Consider the following 11,434-nt stretch of genomic DNA (forward strand, 5'->3'; position numbering starts at 1 on the left):
ATTCTACCGATTGCGTTTCCTAGCCGCTCAGTTTTGAAGTAGTTTCGACTCCTGAAAGGGTATTTAATAACCGTTCGTCGGTTGTCGTTTTGTCTTCTTTTTATGCATTATCAAGGCAATAACTTTTGATTAATTAGCCGATTCTTAATCGGTGAGGGCACAATGTTACAGGGGGAACTCGAATTCTTCGATCAGTCAAGTCGTATTAGTGTTAGAGTTGGGCTGAAATAGCTCCGGGATCGCCTGGAGTACCACTCTTTATTCGACTTGTCCTTTAGGAGACTAGTTAACTTTACAAATACGAGAGTTTTGCTACTAGCCTAAGGTGCACCGAAGCTGACTATGACATTTGCTTCATAACATTAGACGTGAATTGCTCAATGAACAGGTCGGTTAAAATTGATATCTTAAATTTTGCACAATATTTGTCCACCTATATTTACTTCCTTCCTTAACAAACAAGCGAAAATAATTTTGTTTTTGCACTTGTGTGGGGGTGAAGAGAAAGAAAGAAACAGAAAAAAGGAAAGAAAGAAAAGAAAGAAAGAAAAAGAAAGGAAGGAAGGAAGGAAGAAGAAAGGAAGAAAGGAAGGAACAAAAAAGAAAAGAAAGCATTAACACTATCTCTAACTTAATCAACATCTGCTTTGATGCGAATGTGAAACCAACGAACAGCTACGTCACATCTATCTCAAACGTTCATCAGGTCTGCAGCCGTTTCTCTTCAGGTAAACCCTGGCTCCTGCATCAAAACCTCCATCACTCCCCATAGGAATGCATGCTTATACTCCCTCTGATAAAACTCTTAAGTCCATTACCCGGATATGATTGACGGAAGGCAGAGAACAAGCCGTGGGAAACACTGCCAACGCACCTTAAAGATAAAGAATCCATTAAACCTTGAATACATAGGATTAAACGAATATAAACTCTATATTGATCACAGAACAATACTCTTGATGTAAAGCGAACGGTTAGAGTGTGGTCTGTTTAGCATCACTTCTTTCCATGACGCCGACCAATCATACAGTTAAAACACTCATCACGAAAAAGATAAAATAAAACTTTGTGAAATTTAAATGCAATCATCAGAAAATCCGATTTCCACGTTATCTCACTATCATCCGTCCCTTTTATAATTTAAAAATTTAATTTAAACTTGCTATGTAAACACTCTTGGCATGAGATCCTGGGGTACATATCTCTAGTGTTAGACCCCCAGGGATTTTATCTAACCTTGTATTCATTGGGCAATAAAAGGCTATCTATGGTCTTGAGAGAGATTTACGGGACGACCAGATAACTTTGTGATACCCACGGTCCATATATGGCAGCTACCTCACCTTTCATTCCTTATATGGCAAGCGTTAGGGTTTTGACGTCATCGCCTGGTCTTGTGCTGGGGAGTAAGAGATTTATTAGTGAGATATAAAACTTGAGAGAGAAAATAAAGTAAAAAGTTTTGACTTCGAATAAAGCCGGTTAGAAATGAATATTTCGTTACTTCAACACTTCGGGAACCATTCTATATATTTGACTATAATAGGCTAAGAATTTTCAGTAAAGAAAAATATAAAAGTTTTCAAACGGTGAAGTCATCATCACAATGAGTAGGCCATACGCTCTATATTCTATTCTATGTATGTCGTTAGATTTTTTTATCACTGACAAATTCATAAAGGTGAGTTGATGGAGAATTTCTGGACCTTCTAACCATTTGAAGGACAGGGCCTATGCAAAATAACGCCAGTTAGATCATAGTGGCTCAGTTACTTGTATCCAAAGTTTAGCAAGATAAATAATTTTGCAGAAAAACGAAGCAATTTCAGAATATTTTGTGCAAACAGGACTGAGTGTACAGGGTATCAGAGTTCAGATAACCACCGTAAGCAAGATTATATTTTTGTATTTATGATATTCACAAGATAGAATTACCAATCCTTTATCTAAACAGTATACCATTCAAGTCTTCATTCAGTTGTGTTCTATCGGATCCTATTCAATTTGAATCTTTAACAGTACTTTAGACTTATTTATGGGTTAATCTCTCCTAAGGTCTTGAAACTCCCTTATATTAGCTTTATATATTCTTTTGTGTAATTGTTTCCTGGCCCGAAGAGGCCCGAGGGTGACACGATTTTTGTGCCAAAAGATTTCATTAATCTATCATGAACCTGTTGATAAACGAGATGTAGGTTTCTTTAACCCAGAGGTACTTAACCTATATTTATTTCTTCGATTCATTGCAATAGTGATCAAATAAAGTTTATTACTTGTAAGACACTCATTCAGAGTGATAATTCAATAACTTTAAGGTACAGCATATTTTTTTCGTGTCGTTTGATTAACTTTTTTGTTGATTTAAAAATAAATATTTATTTGTTCATTTACCAAATTTTGTATAATCCTGGATTTTCGTTGCTATTCATTCATTCATCCTTCCAATCCTGTTCGTCCGCTCATTCATGTACTCATTCATTCATGCTCTCCATCCATCTCTCCATCCATCCACACCCATCCACTAACCCAAACACGATCCCAACTCATCCTTCCCTCCCTCCCTCCCTCCCTCCCTCCCTCCCTCCCTTCCTCCCTCCCTCCCTCCGTCCCTCCCTCCCTCCCTCCCTCCTTCCCTCCATCCATCTATCCATCATTCATCTATCCCTCCGTCCCATCATCCCATCATCCCACCATCCATCGATCCATCCATCCATCCATCGATCGATCCATCCATCCATCATTCATCTATCCCTACATCCCATCATCCCATCATCCCACCATCCATCCATCCATCCATCCATCCATCCATCCATCCATCCATCCATCCATCCATCCATCCATTATCCGAACACAACTCCAACTGATGGGTTTCCTGTGTCGACTACAAGGCGTGGTTACCCAACAACATCACCCCCATTTAATACAAGTTAAGAAATTAAAAACAACTTGACTCAAAGAAAAAAACAGCAGTGATTCGTGGCTGCTTAGCACATTTCCACCCTCCTTGATATGATTTCGGGGCCTGGCCTGGCGTCACAATGTCGGAACCTCTCCAGACTTAGCTTTCATGTGTGTGTGTGTCATAGATAAGAGAGTAATGCTATATGGCGCCGTGGAGGGATTAGAATTTTATGCATGCCTCGCCTGCCCAATTACTCAGTCTTCGTGTTTTACGTAATTTTGATTCCAAAAAATTCCATTGGTAATAATAATTCGGGCCTGGAGTGTGTGAAACTTTTAGAAAATTTTGAGAATCGTTTGTGTTTTAGTTAACTGTCGACAACAGGACGATCTTTGTTTGTAGCGGGATCTCAATTCCTTTAGAAGATGTCGCTCTTACACAGATAACATCGGCCCGAACTCACCCCAGGCTTGCCATGAACTATTTATACTGAAGCCTTCTCTTTACTCACACACATGCTGCGTTAACTCCACTTCTGTGTCCTGGTTTTTCTTTTGAAAAAAGTGAGAAAAAAAAACTACCTATGTGCTCTAGATATAACGATTGAATTTTTCGATTCCCCTGCTAAGTTCTTGCCTCAGTCTTACTTGGAAAAAAATCGCGTACGATAAACTTTATTAAATGTTGAATGTTTCGTGGGTTATCTTGTCAGTTCGTAAACTAATTTCACTATTTGATATAAAGTAAACACAACCTCGTACGACTTTGTAATTCTTGGTTTACAGAAAACTTATCGGAATTACCTATCGGGACCCTGTCAAATTGATGACTGAATTCCCGCGAGATTAGATATATTTAATCAACTTTTCTTCCAAAAACAACCGCTCCAACCTGAACTTCAAAATTAACAAATTCATAAATCAAAATTGAAAAAAACGACTGTTTATTTTAGATCTTTGCTATGAGATAGATGTACACTTTTTACATTACATAGTTTTAAAGTACTTGTTTATGAATATAGTTTTGCGCTGCAAGACGTTGAACATTGTTGCAGTCGCACGCGGTTGATAGGGATTTTCGAGGGTTTTTCTCTGGGTTCTCCAGTTTTCCTCCCTCCGCAAACCAAACACGCTAAATTAGATCTGCGAGTTAGCCATGCCTTGACTTAGATAAGCCCAGAGGCTTTTTCAGGGTTTGATCTGTGAGTTAGCCGTGCCGAGACCGTTTGATCAGCCTAGAGGTTGTTTCAGGGTTTTGTTAAAGTTGAAGGTAAAAGTAGCCAGTTGAAGAAACGAAAAACTACTACACGTTTCTTAAGTCATTTTAAAAGGTTTACCCAGTCTTTCATTCTTTCAGCCCTTTATTTCCTACGTATAAAAAATTTTTCGTGAAGATTGAAGATTGAAATGGAACGAAATTTTGACACGTTCTTCGATGCGAAGTAAAGTGTCTTCAGGAAATTGCGTTCCGGCACGCCCAATGACGCTTAAATTAATAACCTTTTGAAATCCGTAAGCACGTTACTTAAATGTTTTTTGATGGAAAAGCCGCTCGATTTTAAGCATTCCAGCTTTTTTATTTCCTCTGGGTTACGTTAGAATTATCAATCTGTTTTGCTTCGATAAAGGGCGCAAGTTATTACCGATATGTGATTTCAAATACGTCTGTAGTGACCCGGTATTTAGATTAAAGCACGCGCAATTTCCGAAAGCCTGGTGCTCGATATCGCTTATTTTTCCATCGCAAAATATCCTTTAATCTTTCTCGAAAGCGATCGTTAAATCGGCAATAGATTGCGACACTTCATGAAAACATTATCATTTTGTCTTGGTCATTAAAAAAGACGTTAAACCCGCAGCGCCTGAGAAGAAGTTAATCGACAGACTATTTCCTTCGAGATTACCTGACCTACTTGACGGAACGAGATTTGACTCGGCTCCACATCCAAGACGAGTTAAACGACAGACAATTAAATATATTTAAGCTCGCTAAAAAACTCCATTCCTTTTTCTACACAAAGCTAATCCCCCGAATCTAAATGTACATTAAGTGTCTTCAACGATAGCAAACGCTGTACAAGACTTCATTTTTCTCCCGACGAGATCGTCGGTTGTGCGACTTTAACGAAGGCCTTATCTCTGAAGTGTGTCTTAACAAATAGTTGCTAATGATTACAGTTGGATATTGAGTCGCTCTTCGTTATCTAGTTCTGGATAAAAATGTTTCGTAGTGATTTGCCATTTTCGGATGTGATGTTCACCTTTTCGTTTCTTTTTCTTTCCTAGTCTTTCAAGCTCCTGGTCACGCTTGAACTTCGTTCTCCGATTCTGAAACCACACTTTCACTTGCGCCTCGGACAAGTCGAGGTCTTTGGCTACTTTTTGTCGTTCTTCTCCAACGATGTAGTGATTCGCCAGGAATCTTTTTTCGAGTTTCTTGAGCTGATCTGCGGAGAAGGCAGTTCGTGCTCTTTTACGTTTCTGAGGGTATGCACCACCGTCGTCTTGGAAGTCACCCATCTCGCCTCCATATGTGGCGTACTGATAAGGATCGCCTGGTAAAAACACAAGGTTATAAGAACTAAACAATGTGTTTCGGAACACAAGACAAAAATTACTAAAATATTTATCGAATATTAAATATGTTCTACGCATGTAAATGAGTAAGCCAAGTCAAGATTAGATCTGCACTGCATGTTACACCAGGATAAACTGCTAGAATGTGGTATTACTTTTATAAGAATTCGCCTGAGGTTTTCGAGTTTGGAATCAACTAAATTATTATTTTTTCATTTTCGCATTAATATAGCTTTTCCTGCGGTCCCTACTTTTTGAAAATCATATTGAAAGCATACAATTATTTTCTCTCTCTCTCTCTCTTTTTTCGTTACGAGGTTTTCGATTTTTATGATGGTACATCTATAGTATATTTTGGAAATCGCAATCTTTGTTATCAGGACATTTTCAACGTTAGTAAGTTATCAATTGACGAGTTGGCCGTGGTCTTACTTTCGCTGATTATCTCGCAACTTTACACCTCTTGAACGCTTCATAAGTCGTTTCTTTAGACTTGTAAATTAGCGTAATTCGACCCTACAACTGTGGTAAGAAAATGGTTTAAAGTGCCTTCGTTTTTTTAGTGATATGGTGTCGAGAGATTCTTGGCCATACACTTAGGCCCTGCCACACTGCCTCTGCTGACACACGAAACGTTCAAATCCCTTGAGCAAATATTATTTCAAGTCGTTTAGCTTTTGACGAGAAAAAATAATAAAAACAAAGAAAGGACACGAGCTAACGATAAGCAGATTGAGGGCATATTGACGTTTTGTAGAGGCCATTTTTCACCGGTAAATCTAGAGGAAGTACTTGTAGTTTTGCGGGTTTTTTCGTGGGAGTTTGGAGTCAGAATGCTGAAGTGTATTCATGCTTTGGACATGACGTACTTGACGATAATGAGATTTAGTTTGTATCTTGTAGTTAAAGCAGGTTACTTGCTTTAGAAATTCATTCCTTCAAGACCGCAGATATTGCTCTAAATTCCAAAACAAAACGTAATCTACGTGGATTATTTTCGACTAAAAACCTCTAGACAGGACACTTCAAAAATAATAAGTCGAGCCTTGTTTTGAAAGCTGAAAAAAGAAAGATTTTAGCCCAAATTTCGAAGAAACGGCTTCACCTTGAGTACACTGATGACTGCTAGTAGGAGAGATTGAAATCTAGGGAACACATGTTGGAAATCGTTGCTATGTTTTTGTTTTCCGGCATGGTCCAGCCCGATCAAGTGCCAGTAATTATGTTCTTGTATCTATGAGTTTCTTAACTTCTCATTATGGCTTTTATAAATAAATGAATCAATCAATCAAAACAAATATCCTCACAAGACCTCATGAATTGGTCTTCTCTGATTAGAGAGATTTGCGCGTTCATCTATAGGACATTAGTTTACGTGTTAGGGTCTCCTATCTCGACTGTACCCCGTAAGTCATAATTTACTTTAGATGTTATCCAAGTGTTGGGCTGTTGCCCCTGGGTATTTTTACTCGATTAACTCGACGCAGATGAATCGATGGCAAGAAATTTTTCGCGATAACAATTCTAAAATTTTCCCAGAAAAAAATCTGGTAAAAATGGACATTAAAAATGCGCGCTTGAGAAGTGTGAAAATTGACTCAAATTAGCAACAATAACTAAACAATGCTTCACACTTGGCTAACAGTTTGGAAGTGTGGATTTGGAAAAGGTTCTAAACGTAACCAGACGTTCTCTTTTCCCTTGATCTCGCCATCTGATCGATGACTGCTGAAGTGTTAGTAAATTACGCGATAGAAGAAGTCTTTAGTAAGATATACGAGTCGTTCAGGGATCAGATCGATTCGTTACCTGGATGGGGATGCGCTAGGTACGGCACGTTTTGTCGAGGACCCCAAGGAGAGGACCAGCTAGATTGAAGACCTTGGCTTCCGCGGTGATCCGTAATAAATCCCGGAAAATTCACTTCATTCTGGTACATCATTTCTTGAAGAACACGGCCCGAGTGGTAGTTGTTTTGCGGGTTGGGTGAGCAGTACTGCGGACGTGACGGGGTGCTGCTTGTCATGCAGCTTTGGTCATCATAACAGGACACTAGTGGAGGGAGACTTAAACCAGGTCCTTGCATCTGTAACATGACGATAGGAAAGCCAAGAAAGCACGTTGGAATACACTGAGCGCTCTCTTAGGTTGACGCTTCAGTACTGAGGACTACTTGTCTTGTGCTGCACCGCTATGACACGGGTCGAAATTTGAAGGTCTAAGCCTTTAAGATGTGTAAATCTGTACACTCGGGTAGAGATAGACAGATAAATTGAAAATCTCTGTAAGTAATTAGCTCATGTCAATGGTTTGGGTGAGATTTCCAAGGCGTTCGGTGCAGGTAAGCAACTTATTGGTCGACAGACACAGAATGTTGAGGTGAGTGTCATCATTGACCCCTGATGAAGGAAGAATCAAATGCCGAAGTCAAGATGTCCTAGTTGCCTTGCGTGTAAAGGTAATTACATGATCGCATTTCGTCTAGATGAGCTCAAGGAATCTGAAAGACTTGTGGTAATTAAAGCATAGAGATAAGATAAGAAAATCACCATTGTTTTTGTTCCCAGGCCCAGCTTTCACTACCCGTTGAAGCCTTGCTCGAAACGCGACGCCTCGACGACCACTTAGCTAAACTATCCGAAACAAAAGAGCCCTCTGGTATTTCCTATCGATAAGTTGTCGTGGTAGTTTCAATGCAAGGAGTTAAATGATGCTAAATGTCTGACACACGACAAGACAAGACCACCGTCAAAGAATACGAGAGGAATGGGCTGGCGGAACAAGCGTTAACAGTCATACGCCAGAACCCTTCAAGATGCCTTCATTTCTGCACCGTTACAGCTACAGCCCTCGAATACTAAATATCTATATGATCCACGAGAGGTCAACGAGCCTTTTTCTTAGTTTGATGTTTTGGAAATAAACTTCGTTAAGGGATTTCTACAAAACGTGATCGAAGCGGTAATGGGACTACTAGATTGTTTATCCTGAGCCATAAACGTCTCTATAAAATGATCTTTATCAGGTCATTAGGCTTTGAAGAATGAAGATCGCTTACACATACCCTCCCTTAGAAGATCCTTCGCCAAAGCGGACAAGCTGTTATGAGAGGAGTGAAAAGCAGGAAATAGCCCGATAAGGCTTGCGATAGCACTGAGATAACCTCTCGAACCTATCCAATAAAGCAGTCTTTTTATAGCGACCATCGCTCCACCAAATAGATTTCGATGGATTTGGATTTGAAATGGGTAAACCGACCTTAACTGCTAATTCCATAATACCTGGCACAGCAATGTGAGATAAATATGATCTCGACTGTACTATCTCAGATCAGTGATTGTCACTCAGAGACGCAGCTACTGTGCCTGCAAGCCCTCCCGGACGCCATATTTTCACTCCAACACGCTATCGTGAACTTATGAAGGCATCATCATGATTCATTTAAGTCTAACTTGCCCAAATCCTAGTTAATGAAGCTATATACTCTACTAAATACTAGTATCGACCCTCAAAAAAAGAGAGCGATTTGTAAACGAAATAAGAGGTCCTTGAACTCTCCTGGATAAATAAGCCCTAGCCTTTTTTATGAATGATTTCTGTGTTTCCTCGTCTTTAATAGGAAAGAGTCTATCCCGTTTTTATGAGTTCAAAGCTCTTGCAAGATTGGAATAAAAAATTGATTGATCAAAAGATTTTTATTGTTCGTTTGAAGTCGCATTTGGTTTCCGAGAAAAACCGTTCCTTGACTTATTATTATCTCGTGTTTGTATTCTCCAAGTATAACGTCGAATAAACGGCATCGTATCTCTGTTTGTTTGTTATACTTTCGTTGATCGAGTTGTGGCTGCTATTTATAAAGGAATTAAAGAGCAATTAAGTGTTTCATTGTTGTTCTTCAGGATATGTTTATACTACTTTATTAGTTTATGGTTTTTGGCTATGTTATATATACTCTTCGCGTCTTGACGAGTAGTATAAATAAGTTATTATTAGGGCTCATTTACCGAGGATAATGGTCGTCACTTTGTGTCGTCTTGTTCGCTATAAATTTTTAATTGAGATACAAAAGGTAAACTACCTAAATTTTATGACAATGGACTCTTCTCAAATTACCTTGGATACGGGGCGAGAGTGCTTAACTTGGCCCGTGAAAGAACAGTCAACGTAATACACAGTAGTAGACGCTAATTCCATTGTTTTCTTTTGTTTTACGTTGATTCTTGGTCACTAATTATACGACTTCGTTTCACAGGAAAAATAAAATCACTCTACTACTCTAGTGATTTGTGACATGGAAATACAAAAAAATGGCACAAATTCTACCGAGAAAGGCCTGATTTCTTTTGTGTTTTTACGTAATAAATTGAGATTGATGGAGTTAATGCTTTGTGTTGCTTGGCTCCTTCATCCCCGATCAGACTAGACCCATTGCAAGCCGACCGAAAATTACCCTACAGAAATTTTTCATGTGAAATATTTGGAGGTGAACTTAACAATAAGCCTTTTTCTTATCGGTAAAGTTACCACATAGTAGGCTTTCCACCCAGCGACGTTTGTTGAAGACACGTGGTATAGACTTTTCAACCAATCATCGCATTTGATACTAAAGGTTGCCATGTCCTTCCCTTTAGTATTACTTTTTTCTTTCTTGTGTTTTCTGAAGTTATACCAGCCCTAATAAAGGACTGAAATAAAACTTGTCTCCCCTGTGGTCAATCTTCGCTTTTAGGTTTCGCTTTTGAGCTCTCCTTGTGAACCGAAAACAAAAGTTCCCCCTAGTTCTTCATCAAAACCACATTTATTACGAAACACGGAAATGAAAGTCCGAAACTAGTTTTCTCTGGCAGCTTTTCGCTTTTAAATTTCGCTTTTGGGTTCTCTGTGTTAAAACAACCTTTTTTCAACAAAACTATATTTTGATACTACGAAACACTCGTACACAAAACTCTACGAAACACTCACAACAAAAATGCGCGGTTTGACTAGAATCCTAGTACTAATTCATTGGGTAATTCAATACTGTACAATACCCTGGGCTCAAGAGGTTCTATTTCGCTTCTTGTAACGAACGACCGCCGCAAAACGCCGGAGCGAGAGAAAAAACAATATATGGGGATAAAGATATTCGGCCGAGAACAAAGTACAAGAGGGTCACTAATAATTTTTGCGTCAGTATATTTTCGAAACACTTATTTTTCGCTTCACTTCATTTCAGATAGCCTACTGTTCTATATCGATTTTTATTTACTTTAGGTAAAGTATCTACCCATCTAAGACGAATAACATGTCATTTCCTTGAATATGGTCCCTTTCTTTAATGGGGAAACTCGAGTAGCAAACAGAACATTCAGTTCTTTGAGTATGACTCCTTTCCGTATCTTGGGACACTCACGGAACAAACGATTCGTGACGTTATTTCATTTCTACATCCATATAATGCATTAATACGCGTTGTAGAGTTGCTTCCTCCAACCGGTTTACTCAATAAGATAAATAAAGTGTACGACTTTATCTCGAATTTTAGCAATAAATAACTTGTAGATGATAATTAGCGAGTTTCCGAAACAGAGTTGAGAAATCCAAACGAAATAATAACGTGGAGGTGACGGTGCTTTGACTACAACCCACTCCACGATAAATATACCGATTGCTTGGGAATAAATTTATACAGAAGTTTTTATTCTCATGAGAATAAACATGGCCGCTGTCTGATTTAAAAAGGTCCATTCAATTTCTCAGTTGCAAAATTTATTTCCCCCACACTCCCTGCCTAGTATCCTTTGCAGGCTAACACATATGTTCTCTGTTGGTATCCCTGGGTTAATATTTTGTGTTAAATTGTATTAAATTGTGTTGAATTTTTGTTAAAAATTGTTAAGTTTTGTGTCCTCGCCACAGGAAGCCCAAGGAGCAAAAAGAGCCAAGGAGATGCGGAGGAGGCTACGCCAAACTTATA

At 38.9% G+C, this 11,434-nt stretch overlaps 2 protein-coding genes across 3 annotated transcripts in view; one reads left to right on the forward strand and one right to left on the reverse strand.

Annotated features, from left to right (window-relative positions):
• Positions 1–11,414, forward strand: part of LOC116299832 (extracellular calcium-sensing receptor) — a 66,283-nt gene extending 54,869 nt beyond the window's left edge. For both annotated transcript variants that reach the window (XR_016118984.1, XR_016118985.1), the window contains exon 12: positions 11,377–11,414. The gene's annotated coding sequence lies outside the window, so the exon portion shown is untranslated. The remainder of the gene's footprint in view (positions 1–11,376) is intronic.
• LOC116299825 (uncharacterized) lies at positions 3,829–8,317 on the reverse strand. Its single transcript, XM_031708537.2, has 2 exons — positions 7,288–8,317; positions 3,829–5,456 (listed from the first exon to the last, which is right to left on the reverse strand). Exons 1-2 carry the CDS (start codon positions 7,571–7,573, stop codon positions 5,074–5,076), a joined length of 669 nt encoding a protein of 222 aa, XP_031564397.1. The 5' UTR covers positions 7,574–8,317; the 3' UTR covers positions 3,829–5,073.
• Positions 11,415–11,434: the final 20 nt, after the last annotated feature.

Source organism: Actinia tenebrosa, unplaced genomic scaffold, assembly GCF_029948245.1.
Source record: "Actinia tenebrosa isolate PJP-AT-01 unplaced genomic scaffold, QUT_ActTen_1.0 PGA_scaffold0__85_contigs__length_37466705, whole genome shotgun sequence".
Classification (NCBI taxonomy): Eukaryota; Metazoa; Cnidaria; class Anthozoa; order Actiniaria; family Actiniidae; genus Actinia; species Actinia tenebrosa.